This window comes from Protopterus annectens, chromosome 5.part1, assembly GCF_019279795.1.
Source record: "Protopterus annectens isolate FY-2018-M chromosome 5.part1, PAN1.0, whole genome shotgun sequence".
Classification (NCBI taxonomy): Eukaryota; Metazoa; Chordata; order Ceratodontiformes; family Protopteridae; genus Protopterus; species Protopterus annectens.
This window is the reverse complement of record NC_056736.1, coordinates 580,731,080-580,751,052: the sequence shown is the minus strand read 5'-3', so window position 1 is coordinate 580,751,052 and position 19,973 is coordinate 580,731,080. Positions and strand designations below refer to the sequence as shown.

The window sequence follows — 19,973 nt, the reverse complement described above, 5'->3', positions numbered from 1 at the left end:
AGTCGATTATGGCACCCAGTTTGCAGTCATCTGCGAACTTGGTCAGCCACAGTCCTTCCGTGTTGGCCTGTACCTCCGAGAAATATATACCGAACAAGAGAGGTCCCAGGACTGAGCCTTGTGGGACACCACTTGTAACTGGTTTGGAGTCTGACATGGCTCCAGCAATTCTAACCATGTGGGTTCTGTGCTTGAGCCAGTTTGCAATCCATCTAGTGACATAGGGGTTTATATTTAAGCTGGTGAGCTTATCTATAATGCCCGAGTGGGGTATTGTATCGAAGGCTTTGCGAGGTCCAGGTAGGCTGTGTGGACCACCTTCCCTCGCCAATGGCCTTGGTGACTGTTTCAAAGAAATCAACCAGGTTTAAGAGGCAGGATCTGCCCTTAACAAAGCCGAACTGGGTAGGATCCAGTGTTTGTAGGTCCCCAATATCTTTATTTATGAGGTCCATGATGATCCTTTCCATAGCTTTGCAGACCAAGCTAGTCAGGCTTATGGGGCGATAGTTTCCAGGATCCGTTGAGGCACCACCTTTATGGAGAGGGACCACTGTTGCTGTACGCCACTCTTTGGGCACATATCCTGTAGTAAGGCTGAGATTGAACAGTAGTTTTATGTTTGGGTTTAGCTCTTCTTGAGTTCATGTAGGACGAGCCCGGGACACCATCTGGTCCCATTGATGCTGTGTTTTTGCTTTGGAGAGGGCGGCTCTTACCTGAGCCTCTGAGATGTCAGGGGCAGCACTCTGCTGGGATAGATATTTGCCGCTTTGGTGGGGGAGAAGTTTGCTGAACCTGTCAGCTAGGATGTTGGCAATGTCTGTGGGTTCGTGTATTTTTGTCATTTTGGACTAATTCTGGGCATATCTGGGTATTACCACCCAGGTTCCTAACATAACTAAAGAAAGCCTTGTGATTATCCTTAGTGTCCTGTGCAATTTTTCTCTCGAAGCTGGCCTTAGACAATTTTATGTGTGCCCGTAGTTTTTGCTAATACTGATCAGTGATGCCTTCCCTTTTGGGATTTTGCTTTATCATTTAGTAGCTTCCTCCTTCTATTGTATAGTTTGTTTATGGTTGGGGTCCACCAGACAGGACGCCTGCCTTTGGAGGATTGGGTCTTGGTTTTATTTGGGATCAGATGATCCATGCATTCCTGAAGGTGTTCATAGAATGCTTTATAAAGGATTCTGCGGTCTGGGCTGTATTTTCCACAGGCCCGGGGCTTTGAAGGATTCCACCTCAGTTTTGAGGAGTGTAAAATTTGCTTTAGAGAAGTTTTCACTGTGGTTTTCTGGGCAGGGGTGGGGTCGGATGTGAATATCCAGTGAGATTAGTTTATGGTCTGATCTTACCAGTGAGGGATACACTTCTGGTCTGGAGCATAGAGTCCCCATGTTGGTGATGATCAGGTCCAGTATGTTTCCCCTCTTGTGGGAGTGGTAACAAGTTGTTCCATAGCATTTGAGTTTATAAATTCTAGGAACCTTTGGGCTAGGGTGTTGGAGCCAGAGTAATGCTCCCAGTCTATGTTTGGGTAGTTGAAGTCGCCCAATATAATGGTGTTTGGAGAGACCTTCATATTTTCCAGTGTTCTCAGGAAGGCCGAGTGGGGTTCCTGGTTTTGGGAGGGTGGTCTGTAGCAGGCTATAAACTGGAAGGCAGTTTTACCCACTGTTAGTTGCACATGGATAGTCTCTGATGCTTCGTGCTTTTGCCACCAACCTGGAGGTGCGGGTATCTTTGATGAATATCGATACTCCCTCCTTTTGTGGTTCGGTCCAAGTTTTGGGGCAAAAGCATGGTATGAGGTATAACCTGGTAGTGCTGGGGTGCTCTCGGGAGCCCTGAACCAGGTTTCTGTTACTGCACAGATATCGATGTTCTCCATGCTAAGGAGAGTTTCGAGTGCGTGCATCTTGAGGTTTAGACTTCTGGTGTTGAGTAGCATTACTCTTAGTTTCTTATCCCTTGTGATACCTATGGAGGTGGGTTTGTCTTTGAGCCTTGCCTAAAAAAGGCACTATGGGGGTAGCAAGAGCCTTTGCCAATATCCCAAAGCCCAGGGGTGACAGGTGCAAGCTGTCCCTAGCGAAGCATCGTGGCTTGTCGAGCATATCATCCCAAGCTGACAGGCATTGGATCCCCTTTGAATGACACCAGTACTTAAGCCAATTGTTGAAATTGATCATCTTGTCTTCATATTGTGGCATCATTCTTGGTGAGGGTAAGATGCTACTCAAGGTCAGGGTCATACCGCCTGGGCTACATGCTCAGAGAGCTCCTTTATGTCTCTTTTCATGTAGTCCAGGGAGGTACGTCTCAGGTCATTCACACCAGCATGGACAATGACTGAGTCATATTTGTACTTGCCTTGGAGTGACCTGAGTGCTTGTGTTATGTGGCGGATCCTAGCACCGACAGGCTGCTCACCGTGACCCTCTCCTTGTTCAGCCTGGTGAGCGGGACGTCAGTGTGCCTGACGATAGAGTCACCTATTACAAGTGTATCAGGTGTGTTGTTTAGTCTTAAGGGCTGTGACTGTTTGGCACACTGGCTTTGTGAGATATGTGTTGCACGTGTTTTGTTTTGGGTAGCGGCTGCTTGGGTGTCTGCTTTGAGGTCTCTGCTGCTTGGCAGATCTTTATTTAGAGCCTCAGTATGTTTTGTGTGATTATGTGTTTGGTTTGCTGTCGTGGTAGGTCTATGTGAGACTGGAATTGTAGTGAGTATGGTTTCCTTCTCCTCCTGACTGGTTATGCCAGTACTGAGTTGAGAGAGCTTAGCCTCCAGTTTGGCTATATGGTTGCATCTCTCACATGTGTTGGAATTTGTTGGGAGGAGGAGAGGGTTGTCTGTGTACATGAGGCAGTTGTAACATTGCCTCAAGATTCCCAGATTCACCAGCTGGACCGGAGAGGAGATTGACAACTGACCTTTGGACATGCTAGAATAATATTGGGAATTCCTTAATAATTGAAAACCAGGGCCAGTGGGGAGTGAGGGTGTAGTGCTTTTAATTTTTAGTGCTGACTTATATAATTGCTTTAGTGAGCAAGTGCCAGGTAACTTAAGTGCAATGTGTTACAGGTAACTTAAATGCAAAATGACAAACAGTAACTTTCTTTCAAGTGAAACAAGGAAATAAGTACAGTAAGCAATGCAGATATCACTAGTGAGCCACAGAAGCTGAGAAGCGTATTAGGTGGAATTAGCGTTCCAGGGAAATAACAAGCAAACAAACAACAAGCATATAAACAAAGCTATATTCAGCAGGCCTGGATCTAGTCTATGCTACAGCAAACAAGGTGTACCAATTTCAGTAAGATACAGTTCAAATATTCAGGCACTATAAACCTTTAACCAGAAATTCCCAGCTCAGAAGGGCAGAGTCCAGCCTCTTCTCCCACATGAGTGCAGACCACAAACCTTCTTAATGTAAAATAACTGGCCTGAAGCCCAAGTGCCTAAACCAGAACTAATACACTTTAAGAATAACAGACACTGGGCTCTCAATCTGCAGTTCCCAACTTAGAAGGATGAAAGCTACCTGTCCTGCCACCACAGTGCATGCCACAAACCTTCCTAATGTAAAACAACTGGTCTGAAGCCCAAGTGCTTAATCCAAAGACTTAGAATGACAGCTAAACTTTAATCAAGTTACTACCAAGCAGTAATAAATACAATTGAATACTTTAGAGAATGCCTGGATTAGTGCTCAAGTTACACAAACAAAGCTAGATCCAGCAGGCCCTAATCCAGTCTATGCCACAGCAAACAAGGCGCACCAACTTCAGTAAGAAGCAGTTCAGATATGCATGCACTATAAGCCTTCAATCAGAAATTCCCAGCTCAGAAGGGCAGAGTCCAGCCTCTCCTCCCACAAGAGTGCAGACCACGAACCCTCTTAATGTAAAATAACTGGCCTGAAAGCCTAAGTGCTTAAACCAGAATTAATACACTTTTAGAATAACAGACACTGAGCCCTCAATCAGCAGTTCCCAACCTAGAAGGATGTAAGCTACCTGTTCTGCCACTACAGTGCAGACCACAAACCCTCTCAGTGCAAAACAACTGGTCCGAAGCCCAAGTGTTTAAACCAGAAGGCCTAGAATGAGTTACACCAAGCAGTAATAAATACAATTGAGTACTTTACAGATGATGCAAAAGTAAAAAAGTAGGTAGAAACACAAGTACAGTAAAAGCAGATTAAATTTTTTTTTTTTTTTTTTCTGAACAAGTGCTGAGATCAAAGAAACAGATTTGAGTGCTGAAACTAGAAAACTGGCTAGTTATAGGGAAAAAACTAAGCTAGAAGGCTTCCCTCCAACACAGAAGGGCTTGGGGCTCAAAAGCCTACAAATAGTCTATACCACTTAACAGGAAAGGCAGGAAACAAGCTTAAATTTTTTTTTTTTTTTTTCTGTTTCCCAGATGCTCTCTTTGTACACAGTAGGAGTGCCTGAAATCAGAATATGATCTCACTGCACTCAGTTGAGTGAGCAAATGAGATGGGCCCAGAAGGAGTATCCAAACACAAATTTACAAGAGGGGCGGGCAGCTGCAAGGCCACTAAGATTAACACCAAAACAAAAACAGGGAGGGTGGGTGGGACAAACTGAAGAGCAGAGTGAAAACTTCCAGTTCAGCTAAATATTCTTTCCACACAGTTAAAATCAATTTAAATACTGTATTTTTGAAAAAAGCAGATAAAGGTACTTAAATTCTCTTATACGTCCAGTTGAATATAACAAGTTGTTAGCCGGCCAAAGCTGAATACAAGGAAGGCATCTTCTGAATTCAGACTAAAGCCACAGGAAATCCTGTTTTGGACATTATAAATAGAAGAGAACCACTGCTAGTCCTGGTTAGATAACCGCTACTCCTAGAAGATCCTAGAAGATACCATTGCAGATTACCCGAACGTCAATTATCTGAAATATCAGTTGTCTGAATGCAGTCTTCCAAAGTTTTCAGTAATTGTTCTGATGAAGTTAACTTGGACTGATGAAAGCGCTTAACAATTTGTGTTAAAAAAAACTGTGTGGAGTCCGGAAACCCTGGTGGTGCCTTTTTTGGTTTATGTGGTGAGCCATAGACTGAACTGGAAGGATGAGGTGCTGAGAAGTTTTGCTATCCTGTGTATGGTGTCCAGGCAGCATCTGATAAAAAGTATGTTCTGCACAGGTTCCCTTTGTTTGTCGAAATTCCTACACCAAGAAAGCTGGATAAGGTATTTCTTGGTGTTAACAACTAGAAGCCAGTCATTTAAATAAGGAAAATCTGAATTTCAAAAAGTCTAATTTGAGAGGCGAAGATTGCCATTAATTTGACCACTCTAGGGCTCTGCTGAAGCCAAGTGGTATTGCACAAAATTGGTAGTAACTAGCTCTCCTAGAAGCTTTGGCATTTCTCATGAACAGATATTCATCCTAGAGATCCAAGGAGCACATCTAATTCTCTTCCTGGAGACATGGAAGGGTGGAATGCACCATGACAATGTGGAATTTAGTCTTCTTGACATACTGATTTAGGATACTGAATAAGGAAGGGCATAAGGTCCTTTTTTGATGGGACCACAAAAACCTTGAATAAACCACTGACCCTCTTTGGTATGGTGGAACTTCTTGGCTCCTTTGTAGTAGCAGGCTTAAATCTTCTGCTTTTGCCACTTTTATTTGACAATGATGAACATCCAGAAATGGTATGGAGGATGGTTTTGGAATCTGGAAAATGGTACACAGCTGCTAACTCAAATGTCTCATGTGATGGCCATCCATGCCTCTGGAAGCAGCAAGAAATTACACCCTCCACCAAATGCCTCCAGAATGAAAAACTTGGGCAAGTCCTTAGGGATCTTGCTACTGTATTATTTGGAATGCGCCACAGAAAAGTACAGTTGTGTACACTTACCATAATTGTAGATGTTCGAGTGTCTCTTGCAGTCATTACATTTGGGTAACCTGCTGGCAGGATGCCCTCAGTCGGCCTGAATTCCAAAGTCTTGGGTCCTGCGTCGGTTGCCGTCTTCTCTTCCATGATGTCAGGGGTATTAAAACATGCAGCAGATGCCATTTTCTTTAGTTTTTCTTGCCCCCGATGTCAGGTGCCCCCAAAAAGGTAGCAAAAAAATATATATACATATACATATACATATATATATATATATATATATATTCATGCATCAATATACACTGTACCTTTATCTACAAGCAAATACACCACATAGGTTGTAGAAGATAAAGAAGGAAAGATAAACTTTAGAATGACAGGGGGATGGGCGGGAGGGTAACCTGGACTGCAACAGTGAATACACTCGAACATCTACATTTATGGTAAGTGTACACAACTGTACTATGTTCTTCATTTTTCACTGTTGCAGTCATTATATATGAGTAGAATCCCAAAGCTATGGTTGGGAGGCTGGAGCTTAACAGCATTAGCATAAGGCCCTGCAGCACTGCAGTGGCAAAGCCTGCCCTGGACTTAGAGAAGCAAATGGTCAAGTAGCAGCCTCTAGAATGTCCTTGGTTGGTACTCCTCTGAGAAAGGCTGCTGAAGTAGCTGCAGCTCTGGTGGAATGAGACCCAATGCCCTTGGGCACAGGTTTACCATGGTTTAAGTAGCAGAAACGGATGCAGTGGCTTATCCACTTTGAAATTGTCTTCTTTGAAATAGCCTTTCCTTCTGATCCTGCAGCATATGACACTAGTAATTGCTCAGTTTTTCTTAGAGCTTTAGGCCTGCTCAAGTAGAATCTTAGCGGTCTGTGTACGTCCAAGGAATGCAGAATTATCTCCCCTTTGTTCTGCGGATTTGGATAAAATGTTGGCAGATGAATTGATTGGTTAAGAGCCACACTGGAAACCACTTTAGGCATAAAAGTAGGATTTGTCATCAGAGACACCCTGTCTGGGTAAAATATGATAAAAAGCTCAACAGCCATGAGGGCCTGTAGCTCTGAAACTCTTCTTGCTGAAGTTATTGCTAGTAGCAGAGCTGTCCTCCACGATAAGAACTTAATATCCACTGTAGCAGCTGGTTCAAATGGAAGCAGGGTGAGCTTTTCCAACACAATTGAGGTCCCATGCAGGAAGTGGTGATCTTCTAGGAGGCCTTACATTTTTGGCTCCTCTAAGATACTGCTTTAGTAAAGGATGACAAAAGATTGGTGGCTCTGTATTGTAATGAGCCGAAATGGCAGAGGCATGGATTTTGATTGATGAGAAAGATAGGCCTTTGTCAAGCATCTCAGTTAAGTATTGTAATATCTGAGGAATATGTGGTTCTGCTATATCAGTTCCTTGTGCTTGATTCTAAGGACAGAATCTCTTCCATTTGTCAGCATAAGATTTAACAGTACTAGGCCTTCTGGCTTCCAAAATGACATCCATCACAGCTGTACTGAGAGGTGTCGTTTGTATGATTACATGATTAGCCATGCTGCCAGGTTCAGAGTCTGTAGTTGATTGTGCAGGATCTGACTGTTTTGCTGGGACAGTAGTTGTGGTCTTTGAGGCAAAGTCCAAGCTGGGTATTGAGACAAGTTCCTTAGAATTGGGTACCAGTATTGGCGGGGCCAGTCCAGGGCAACTAATAACATCTTTGGCTTCTCTTGTCTGACTTTTAGGAGGACCTTGGGCAGAAGAGGCAAAGGAGGAAAGGCGTAAACTGATAGGTTTTTCCAACTGAAGGATAGGGCGTCCACTTTCCATGTTTGTCTGTGATAAGCCCTTGTGCAGAATTTTTTCAATTGCTAATTTTGAGGGGAGGCAAATAGATCTATGTCTGGGCTCCCCCATTTCTCTGTTATCATGCTGAAGACTTGTGGATTTAGTTTCCACTTGTGAGGATCCATAAGGTTTCTGCTTAAATCATTTGCCAGAGTGTTTTGTTTTCCTGGCAGGAATTCAGCTTTCTAAGATGTATTTGGTAGGTCAGAGCTGTGTCCCACAGTGCCATGGCTAATCTGCAAAGGGGGCATGAGTGTGTTCCCCCTTGCTTGTTTATATACCACATGACTGTGGTGTTGTCCGTCTATCATTAGTTGTCCTGGATGAAATAAGTCCTTGAAGGCTGTTAGGGCATATTGAACAGCTAGCATCTCTTTCTGGTTGATATGTAGATGCATTTGTTTTGGTGCTCATATGCCCTGAATGCATCTTCCTGCCATGTGGGCCCCCCCACGCATAATCTGATGCGTCTGTTAAGGTTTGGCTGGCAGGGGGTAGAGTGAAGGGCAGTCCCATGTTTTGGTGACATGTCTCTGCCTACCATAGAAACTCCTGTTGCAGGCAGGAACGGAGAGGAATCGTTTCCAGACTGTGACAATGTTGACTCCATAAACTTTTTAGGTACCATTGAAGTTTCCTCATATGTAGTCTTGCATATGGAATTAGTAGGATGCAGGATGCCATGAAGCCCAGAGCCTGCAGAATTTGTCTTGCAGAAGACTGGGTTTTTGTTGCCATCAGTTTGAAGTAAGTAGTCCGTTGCCTTTGTTTGTCTGGCGTGAGAAGCCATCTGGGCAGTTGTATTCAAGCTCGCACTCAGGAATGTTATCTTTTGAGAGGATACCAGATGTGATTTCTTTCGTTTATTGTGTACCCTAGGCATGTTAGAAGCCTTTTCACAAGCGCCAGGTGTCGAAGAAGAGTGTCCTTGTTTTCTGCTTGAATGAGACAGTCGTCCAAGTAAGGATATATGTGTATACTTCTTTGTCTGCAAAACGCAATTACTGGTGCCAGGCACTTTGTAAAGACACTGGGCGCAGTAGATAAGCCAAAGGGCAGTGCAGAGAATTGGTAATGCATTAAGCCAGCCTTGAATCTGAGGTATCTGCTGCACGACTGTCTTATTGGGACATGCAGGTATGCCTCTTCTAGGTCTAAAGTTACCAGCCAAGCATTCTTGCCCAGCATGGGCAGAAGCTGCTGAAAAGTCAGCATTCTGAATTTTGGAATGTCCAGGTATATGTTCAAAATCGATAAATTCAGTATTGGCCACCAGGCCTTGTCCTTTCTGGGTACCAAGAACAGTCGAGTAAAAACCATGTCCTTTTTCCTGTTCTGGTACTGTCTGAACGGCCCCCATATCCATGAGGGACGTAACCTGTTTCTGTGCCTCTGCCCATTGATTTTTTTGGCAAATCTGGCCAACCATTTGCCATTGGCAGAGTTTAAAATGGAATCTGTATCCCTGTGATACGATGTTTAGTACCCACTTGTCCTGTGTTATTAACTGCCAATTTTGAGCAAAAAGTGCTAATTTTTCCCCTATGGGTGCTGCCAAAAGATAAGTGCTTGGTGTAGGCAGAGGGAAGTCATTAGGATTGCTTTCTGTAGGTGTGCGCTTTATCTCCTCCAGATTTGGAGGTGGATGCGCCCCATTGCTTTGACCTGTTTGAGTCTTGCGCCTGGTATCTGGAACCCTTAGGGCGTCTGGATTTGCCCCTTTGAGCTCTGTCTGACAGGAAACGACCAATTTTTTTGTAGGCCACTGTCTACTGAATCTTGGTGGCTGCACTTGTAAGAAGTCTTTAACAGTTTGCATAGACATAGCTTTGTCTTCCATTTTCTTTAAAACCACTTCTGCCTTAATACCAAACAGAGAATCATGCTGTAAAGGTGCATCTAGCATTTAGCTTTAACATGATCAGGCAAATTTTGTTCCTTTAACCAGGCATGCCTTCTAATCACAGATCCAGTAACTGTGGCCCTGCAGGAGGCCACTAAAGAATCAAAACCACATTGCAAAGTATGCTTTCCAACTTGTTCAGCTGCATGCAATAATTCCTGCAATTCTTTATTTTCTGCACATTCTGAAATCAACATAATTTTCCATTTCAGCAATCCCATAACATGTTGTTGGTACTTAAGCATATGAAATTGACAGTTTAAGGCCTTGATTGCCAAGGCTGCAGATGTATAAACCTTTTTTCCCCCCATCTGTCCAGTACCCTTGAATCTCTGTCAGAGGGGGTAGGATTTTTTTGCTGTTGGGGCCTTAACTCCCTTTGGACCCTGTGAAATAGTTTCAGGATCAGCAGCAGGGTTTCTAAATAAAAATTTATGTGAGTCAGGGACCCAGTAATATCTGTCAGGCTTACTGGGAGCCGGAGGTAAGGAGTCCAGGGTCAAGCTTGACTCTGAAAACACATCATCCACAGTGTCTAAAACAGGGGGAATGGCTAAAGGCTTGTGCTGAGGGAGAAGAAGGAAATCCCTGAGCCTCTTTTTTGATTCTGAGAAGTCTTGACTCTCGCAGTGAAAATGCTCCCTCAAAGTATGCAAGGTTTCACCAAATGAATAATCCTCACGAGGAGATGCAGATTGAATAGACTCCTCAGCATCAGAATCCTCATAGGGAGGTACAGATAATTCCTGATAAGAAGAGGAACCAGAAGAAATAGAAACCTGACACATGGGTGTCGGTAGGGGCCTGCGACTCAAAGGTAGCGGGTATCAGGGGCTGCGAAAAGTACAGTTTTGTACCTACCATAAATGTAGATGTTCGAGTGTAGACACTGCTGCAGTCATTACACTTGGGTTATCCTGCCGTCAGGTGGTTCCCCAGTCGGCCTGAGTTCCAAAGTCTTGGTCCGGCGTCGGTTGCTGTCGCTTCTTCCCTGACGTCAGTGCGACAGGGGTATTTAAGATGCAGCTGACGCCATTTTCTTCAGTTTTTCTTGCCCCAGATGTCAGGTGCCTCTAAATATGTAGGCAATTGCAATTGCTAATAAAACATACATAAGAAAAGCAAAAAACAACTTACAGCTACTAGCAAATACTCCCCATAGGTAGTGAAGGGTAGAAGATATAGGTACGTACCAGCCAGTAAGAGAGGAAGGAGGGAGGGTAACCTGGACTGCAGCAGTGTCTACACTCGGACATCTACATTTATGGTAAGTACAAAACTGTATTATGTTCATCGTGTGACACTGCTGCAGTCATTACACTTGGGTGGAATCCCAAAGCTGAGGTAGGGAGGATGGATCTATAAGGCATTAGGGGTGGCTATAAGGCCCTGCAGCACAGCAGTGGCAAAGCCAGCTCTGGATTTGGAATATAAAGGCAAATGGTAATGTTTGGTGAAGGTATGTAAAGAACTCCATGTTGCTGCTTCTAAAATATCCTTGGTAGGCACTCTTCTGAGGTAGGCAGTTGAAGTAGCTGTTGCCCTGGTGGAGTGAGATCTAATGCTGCTAGGTACAGGTTTCCCATGGTGGGTATAGCAAAAACGTATACAGTGAGCTATCCATTTCGAAATAAGTCTGCTTTGAAATGGCTTTTCCCTGTGCTCCTGCAGCGTATGCTACCAATAATTGCTCAGATTTTCTGAAAGCTTTGGTTTTGTCCAAATAGAAGCGTAACTGTCTGTGAATGTCCAAGGAATGTAGTAGTCCTCTCCCCTTTGTTCTGTGGTTTTGGATAAAACGTTGGCAAGTGAATAGTTTGGCTTAGAGCCACACGTGATACTACCTTTGGCATAAACGTAGGGTTAGTTCTTAAGGACGCCCTGTCCTGGTGGAAGATGAGGAAAGGTTCCACTGCCATTAGTGCCTGTAATTCTGAAACTCTTCTTGCTGATGTTATTGCCAGTAGCAGAGCAGTCTTCCAAGAGATGTATTTTAATTCTGCTGTGTTAGCTGGCTCAAAAGGAGGTAAAGTTAATTTTTCCAAAACAAAGTTGAGGTCCCAAGTTGGTGTAGGTGCTCTACGGGGCGGTCTCATGTTTTAGCCCCTCTGAGGTACTGTTCGAGCAAAGGATTTGAAAAAATTGGTGGATCCGTGTTGTAATGAGCAGAAATGGCTGAGGCATGAATCTTGATGGATCAGAAGGAGAGGCCCTTGTCCAGCATCTCAGTTAAGTATTGAAGTATCTGAGGAATGTTTGGGACAAGAGGGTCAAGGCTGTGTGCTTGGTTCCAGGCACAGAATCTCTTCCATTTATCGGAGTAGGCTTTCCTGGTGCTAGGCCTTCTGGCCTCCAGAATGACATCCATAACAGCTTTGGAGAGAGGCAATGCTTGCTTGGTTAAGGAATTTTACATGCAGCTAGATTTAAGGTCTTTAGCTGGCTGTGAAGTATCTGATTGTTGTGTTGTGTCAACAGCTGTGGGATTTAAGGCAAAATCCAGGGTGATTCTTGTGCTAAGTTATCTAAGATTGGGTACCAGTGCTGGCGTGGCCAGTCTGGTGCAATCAGAATCATCTTTGGCTCTTCTTGCCTGGCTTTTATGAGTACCTTTGGAAGGACAGGTAAAGGAGGGAAAACGTATACTTGTAGTTTTTTCCAGCTGAATGAGAGGGCATCCACTTTCTGCACAAGGAGCTACCATCCACAAGCATGGAATTTCTGTAGTTGGCAGTTCATTGGGGATGCAAACAGATGTCTGGTTTCCCCCATTTTTGTGCTATCATTCTGAATATTTGTGGACTCAATTGCCATTCGTGAGGATCCATGATGTTTCTGCTTAGGTCGTCTGCCAGTGTGTTTTTCTCTCCTGGCAGGAATTGTGCCTGCAGATGAACTTGGTAGTTTAAAGCGGTGTTCCACAAGTTCATGGCTTGTCTGCAGAGGGGGCAGGAGTGTGTGCCCCCTTGCTTGTTTATGCACCACATAACTGTGGTGTTGTCTGTCTTTAGTAGTAGTTGTCCTGGATGTAGCAGGTCCTTGAAAGATATAATTGCATTTTGTACAGCTAGCATCTCTTTCTGACTGATGTGGAGATGTCTTTGTTCTGCGGGCCACTCGCCCTAAATACATTTTCCTGCCATGTGTGCTCCCCAGGCGTAATCCGATGCATCTGTTCAGTGTCTGCCTGGCTGTGGGTTGAGTAAAAGGCTGGTCCTTCTTGAGGTGACAAGCTTGAGCCCACCATTGAAACTCCTGTTGTAGGCAAGGAATTAGTGGTATAACTGTTTCCAAATTTTGACAGTGTTGAGACCATACACTCTTTAGGTACCATCGTAGTTTCCTCATATGCAGTCTGGCATCTGGAATTAGTAGTATGCAAGATGCCATGTAGCCCAAGGCCTGCAGAATTTTTCTTGCAGGGAGTTGGGTCTTTGTTGCCATTAAATGAAAAGAGCGAGTCAGTTTTCCTTGCTTGTCTGGCGTGAGATAAGCCATCTGGGCCGTTGTGTTTAAGCTGGCACCCAGGAATATTATCTCTTGTGAGGGCACTACTTTTGATTTCTTTTCGTTTACTGTGTACCCCAGGCAACTTAACTTTTTTACGTATGCCAGATGCTTTAGAAGAATGTCCTTGCTCTCTGCTTGGATCAGGCAGTCGTCCAGGTATGGGTAAATTTGAATTCCTTTTTGCCTGAAAAATGCAGTTACTGGTGCCAGGCACTTTGTGAAGACCCTGGGCGCAGTAGATAAGCCAAAGGGCAGTGCAGAGAATTGATGGTGCATTGAACCTGCTAGAAATCTGAGGTATCTTCTGCAGTTTTGTCTGATAGGGACATGCAGGTATGCCTCTTTGAGGTCCAAAGTCACAAGCCAAGCTTTCTTGCCCAGCATGGGAAGAAGCTGCTGTAGTGTCAACATTTTGAATTTTGGAATATCCAGGTAAGTATTCAGAGAAGAAAGGTCCAGAATGGGTCGCCAGGCTTTTTCCTTTCTGGGAAGCAGAAAGAGTCTCGAGTAAAATCCTTGTCCTTGCTCTTGTGGTGGTACCTTTTGAATAGCTCTCATGTCCATGAGTGCTGTAATCTGTTTTTGAGCCTCTGCCCATTGATTTGGTGGCAGATTTGGCATTCCTTTTAACCTTGGAATAGTGTGGAAGTGGAACCTGTAACCTTTAGAAATGATGTTGAGAACCCATTTGTCTTTGGTGATGCAATGCCAATTATGATAGAAAAGAGCCAGTTTTCCTCCTAAGGGGGCTGCCAAGAGAGAACTGTTTGGCAGCTGTAGTGGGAAGTCATTGAGACTGTTTTTTATAAGGTTGAGGTCTGTCTTCCCCTTCTTTCTGGCCTGGAGTACCCCATTGTCGAGGTCTGTAAGGGCCTTGTGTCTAACCTCTACCTCTTGGACATCTATATCTGCCCCTTTGAGGTATGTCTGTGACTGGAAATAACCAATTTTTTGTTGTCCAATTTCTGCTAAAGCGAGGAGGTTGAACCTGTAAGAAATCTTTGACCGTTTGCATAGATTTTGCCTTATCTTCCATCTTTTTTTAATACCTCCTCTGCCTTAACTCCAAACACATCCCGCTGCAAAGGTGCATCCAGTAATTTGGCCTTAACATGATCTGGTAGCGTATGTTCTTTTAACCAAGCATGCCTTCTAATGACAGAGCCTGTAACTGCTGCTCTACAGGAGGCCTCTAAGGAATCAAAACCACATTGCAAAGTATGTTTTCCCACTTGTTCAGCTGCATGCAATAAATCCTGCATTTCTTTCAAATTAGGAGGATCAGAATCTGGAAGCATCTTTTGTTTCAACTGAAACATTAAAAATTGCTGATATTTTAGCATGTGAATCTGGCAATTCAAGGCTCTCATGGCTAAAGTTGCAGATGTATAAATTTTCTTGCCCTATCTGTCTAATGCTCTGGAATCTCTGTCAGAGGGGACTGGGTTTTTAGCTGACGAGGCCTTAATCCCTTTGGGTCCCTGAGAAATAGTTTCAGGGTCAGCAACAGGGCTTTTGTATAGAAATTTGTGAGAGTCGGGGACTCTAATATCTGTCTGGCTTAATTGGGGCTGGTGGTAAGGAGTCAGGTGGATTCAGTGTATACATCATCCACAATATCCAACATTGGCAGAATAGCAAGGGGTCTGTGCTAAGGCAATAAAAGGAAGTCTCTGAGCCTTTTCTTGGATTCTGAGTAATCCTGGCCTTCCCAGTGGAAATGCTCCCTCATGGTATGTAAGGTCTCCCCAAAGGAGTAGTCCTCAGGCTGAGAGGCTGATGGAATTGATTCCTCAGCATCAGAATCCTCATAAGGGGGTAAGGAATACCCTATGTCTGAGGATGAGTCAGAGGAAATGGACACCTGGCCTGAAGATTCACAGTCTGCATCCTGTCTGGGCCTTTTATCTGGAGGTGGTTGGGACCCTCTGATCAGGGTGATTAGGTCTTTGGCCATTTTTAGCATTTGTTTATTAGGCATGGAAGCCTGCCCTGGAGATTGCTGTGTCTGTTTCTTTGCTTTTAAGGGAGGCTTAGACTTAACAGAGGGGTTTAATAGTTAACTGGGTAGGTCTGAAAACACCCTCTGAAGCTGTGGATTGTTCAGCTACTTCGGTTCCCTTTGTAGGATTAAGTTCGGTAATCTGAATACCAAGAGAGTCTGAAGGCCCAGCCAGCTCCACATGGGAGTTGGAGGCGGTCTGTGGTTCTATTGAAGTGGTCGTCAAGGGCTGCGTAGGTGCCTCGCTGAAAACCGGAGAACCGGCGACCGACCTAGAACAGGCCTCGTCGTCAGTCTTGGGCCTCAGATGCCTGTCCTTGTCCTTTTTATGAATTCCGGTCGTCGGTAGTTCCGGCGGCATGGTGTAATTAAATTTTCTGCCAAAATAATGTCAGGCAAAATCAAACAGACGTTTAATAGTGCGCCTGTTAAACCTAGCATAAAACCAACAACCAGTGACGTCGTGGTCTGGGCCTAGGCATGGGATACAGTAGGAGTGGAAATCCCTATGAGGTATTTGCTTCCCACAAGAAATACAATTATTAACTTTTACTGACATCGGTCCGAGTCAAGAAAAAGCTTCTCCAATGGAGTACTTAGCTTTTTAGAAGACTTTGGTTCTGGATTCGGAATGAAAATCTCAGGAGTCGGCTAACCAGCACTGGCGAACTGCTTCTGTTTCGGGCACCACGCAGCAAGAAAGACTGAAGAAAATGGCGTTGGCTGCATCTTACATACCCCTGTCGCACTGATGTCAGGGAAGAAGTGACAGCAACCGATGCCGGACCAAGACTTTGGAACTCAGGCCAACTAACCGCCTGATGGCAGGATAACCCAAGAGTAATGACTGCAGCAGTGTCACACGATGAACATGTGCATGACTACTGGCGAACCGGCGACTGGCTTGGGAGAAGCTTCATCGTCGGTTTTGGATCTCGACTGCCTTTCTCTGTCTTTTTCTTTGTGTTTATGTACTCCGGTAGTCCGATTGCTATCTGACGACATTTCTGGGTAGTTAAATCTGTTCCCAAAATACTTGGATGCAAAAATATACCAACACTTAATAGTGCTTTGGTTAAATCTAGCACAAAACCGACAGCCAGGCATGTTGTGATCAGTTCTGACACTCAAACTCGAATATTTCAGTAGTCGGCCGACTGGCACTTGCGAAATGCTTCTGCTTTGGGCACCGCACGGCAAGAAAGACTAAAGAAAATGGAGTCAGCTGCATGTTTTATACCCCTGACGACCTGACGTCATGGAAGAGAAGACAGCAACCGACGCAGGACCCAAGACTTTGGAATTCAGGCCGACTGAGGGCAACCTGCCAGCAGATTACCCAAATGTAATGACTGCAACAGTGAAACACGAAGAACATCTATGATTTTCCAAAGTACCTCTCCCTCTAATGTGGCATCCACTGTGGGCACCAGCAACCTCTGGGGACACCCCTGCCTTGATAGTGGTCAAGGGGTTGCAGTTTGGGATTTTTTTAATTACAAATTCTTAGGGGCTTTATGATTCCTTGAAAAGGGTATGGGAACGTAACTTCCGTGGCAAACAAGGTCTCGTCCTCAGTTGCTTCTTACCAGTTTCTCCTTAACCAGAGGTCCAAAGAGGGAGGACACATCAAAGGGGAAGTTAGTGAAGGATGCCTTGACGTTCTGAGCAAGTCATAAAGCCTAAACAAGGCATAACACCTCAATGTACTGCCTAACTTGGCATCTGTAGCTGCTCCATCAACTGTACAACAAAACACAAGAAAAGAGTGAATAAAGTTAGCATGGCGGCTACCTGCATTTCTAGCTATCTAGCAGTATTTGGTGTCAACTGTCGTTTCAATACATCGATAGTTTGTTCATCTGATATGAATCTTGGACAAGGCTCCATGAAAAATGAAACAAATCTGTAATTGTACATATTAACATTAACATCAATTACATATATAATTAACACCTCACCCCCACCAATGGAATGGTGGACAACAACTTTTAAAATGCAACTGAAGAACAGATAACCAAAATATGAATCATGTAATTTAAGGCATGTATACAGAAAGTAACTAGCATGAAAGCATGTTCCCACATCCTGTATACTTGCCCTACAATCCTTACTGGGTGGCTGGATAGTAGGGCTCTTGTCAGAGGGCTCCCCCTTCACTGCTGCCACTACTACAGCAAGGGGACCTTTACTCCAATATAGTCCATCTTTAGACAGTCTTATCTTCGCAGATACCTTTGAGATGGCCTCAAGCCACACGAGGTTCTCATCAAGCCCTTTCCACAACCAAATCAATCATGTAGTCCATGTCTGAGACCACCCAAGATGTAAACAGAGCAATGCAAAAGGCCGCCATCAAAATGTCTTCAGGAGGATTGGGGTCTATGGGCCAAGCATTCCTCCATCTCAATTCCAAAATTTCCCAGAATTTGGAGTCAGATGGAGTGGCCTGAGGGAACCTCCTGTCACTGAGGTCTCAGTCAGGGAAAGACTCTGCTGGTGATTCCATGTGACTCATCTTGCACCCTCTCTGAGTGGCTACAGGACATATCTGACCCTGAACGGTGCTGTCTTCAGAGAATTCCAAAACTTGTCAGAAGACGAAACTCAGGAGTGCTGCCCAAAACCCCATAAAGCCAAGTGTCAATGGGTGGAGCTAAAGTTAGTGGTGGATCTGGAAATGCCTAAGTGCCCTTGTATCATGCAGAAGTCTACATTCCCAGGACTTATAGATGGCCATCTCAAAGATACCTGAGAAGATACGACTTCTTTATTGAGGGATGTTTTTCATTTTTGTATCTTATTTTTTTACCTGTCCTCTACAAAAAAAAAATTATACAAATTATATTCATATATATATATATACATATATATATATATATATATATATATATACACACACATATATACACACACATATATACATACACACACATCCGTGGTGGTGGTGCTGCGGTAGCATTGTCACCTCACAGTAAGATGCTGTCCCGTTTGATTCTCAGCTAGAGCGTCTTCTGCATGGAGTCATGCGTTAATGGGCGTACCTTCATTGAAGGTTGTGCGTCAGGGCTGGTAACTCGGCACGTAAAAATCAACTACCAATCATTAGCGGACCAGAGTTCCGCTGTGGCGACCCCTAATTGGGAAAAGCCGAAAGACACAAACACACACACATACATATACATATTTATCATTGCTGAAATTTCTACTACTATCTTGCTTTGATTTGTATTCTTATCTTGTTCACATCTTGTTTTCTGTACCTCTTAATTATCTGTTATTGCACTACTACTGCTTTTTAAATTGTCTTGCAATTAATTATTAACTATGTTAAATTTGTTTTTGTATTTATAAATCTCTGGAGCTTTTCTCCTCTGGTTCACTTGGACCAACCCGGTTAACAAACGTCAAATAAATAAGTAAATGTGGCAGAGCTGCCTTTGACAGTTGCCAATGCTGGTATCAAAGCCAACCTAAGTCCAGAACCTGATCTATACTGCAAACATAAGACAGAACCACTTTATTTTCAGCCATGACAGTATCAAACATTACATCACAGCTAAGGATAAATAAAGCTTATGAGTGGGCACCCCCCCCCCACATACATACACACTTTACAACAGAGCTACACCTGACAATCTCTAGATGTCTGCTTACCTGACTCCTGTTTGATCTGTATGGTCGGTTTGATAGTAGTTGGAGTCTGAGGCTGTGGACTCTGCTGCAGGCCAGCCTGGGATGTCTGAGGCATTTGTGGAGACTGCTGTTGTTTTGGTGACTGTTGCTGATGCTTGGGAAGCTGAGCCAGGATCTGGGTTGGAGAACTCACTACACTTTTAGGAGATGCTTGTCTAACTGAAGCAATCTTTACAGCAGAGGATGACACTGCTACAGCAGAGAAAAAAAAAATTGAAAGAATTGGTATTAAGAAGCCATTTTCCTGCAATACTTAAACTTTTCACAGCAAATAAAAGCTTTTATGTGTCTTAATGGGTCTTTGTTTGATTGAAGTTTCAAAACTTCAAAACCCATATGGCCGAGACCATATGATCAAAGTTTTGAAATTTCAAAAGGACAACAAAAAAACTCAAAATAAAAAAAAACTTTACGTTTTTGCAGGGGGGCAAGCACCCCTGCACCCCCCACACCCAGTTCTACTTAAATATACCAACTCTGAAATCGCACTACAGTGAGAACGGTAAATCTCCCGTTCCGCCATGTACGGTGATCTCAATTCAAAGTGTTCAAAGTTTCAATACTTTGATCATATGGGTTTCCGCCATATATGTTTCGAAGTTTTGAAACTTCAGTCAAACAAAGTAGACCCATCTTAATACATTCTTCAGCTTTTGCCTACATTCTTGCCATACTATATCCACAGTGAAAAGCGATGATACCAATCACTAACTTTCGTTCTTTTCACAAATGCAGTTCAAGTGCACTACCACCTGCATGTGCCTGCTGCATCCCCTCCACAGTTTTTTGGTTTGAGGTGAGCAGACTGGACTATCAGGCCAGTTTATCAGCTATACTCCATTATACAGTAAAATACAAGTCAAACAGAAAATGAAGATACTGACACAGATAGCTACTGAAAAAAACAGCTTACAGAACTGTGCAAAGAATCAATACTTAAAGTAACAAAAGAACACATACTAACACTGAAATGTATCATCTATTAATTATCTCTGAAGAGAAGGATATTAATACACTGTGATGTTTTATGAAGTGTGTTTTGTATAGCTGACAGGAGGCAGGACAAAGATAATGGAAGACAACTACATAACGTAGCGCTGTCTGAAGAACTCTTATAACCTGATAC

At 43.8% G+C, this 19,973-nt stretch overlaps 1 protein-coding gene across 1 annotated transcript in view; it reads right to left on the bottom strand.

Annotated features, from left to right (window-relative positions):
* The window catches only part of EMSY (EMSY transcriptional repressor, BRCA2 interacting), a 1,287,433-nt gene that overhangs the window by 754,915 nt on the left and 512,545 nt on the right, over positions 1-19,973 (bottom strand). Inside the window, exon 8 of the mRNA XM_044072832.1 lies at positions 18,809-19,039. Coding sequence (XP_043928767.1) covers positions 18,809-19,039 — 231 coding nt within the window. The remainder of the gene's footprint in view (positions 1-18,808; positions 19,040-19,973) is intronic.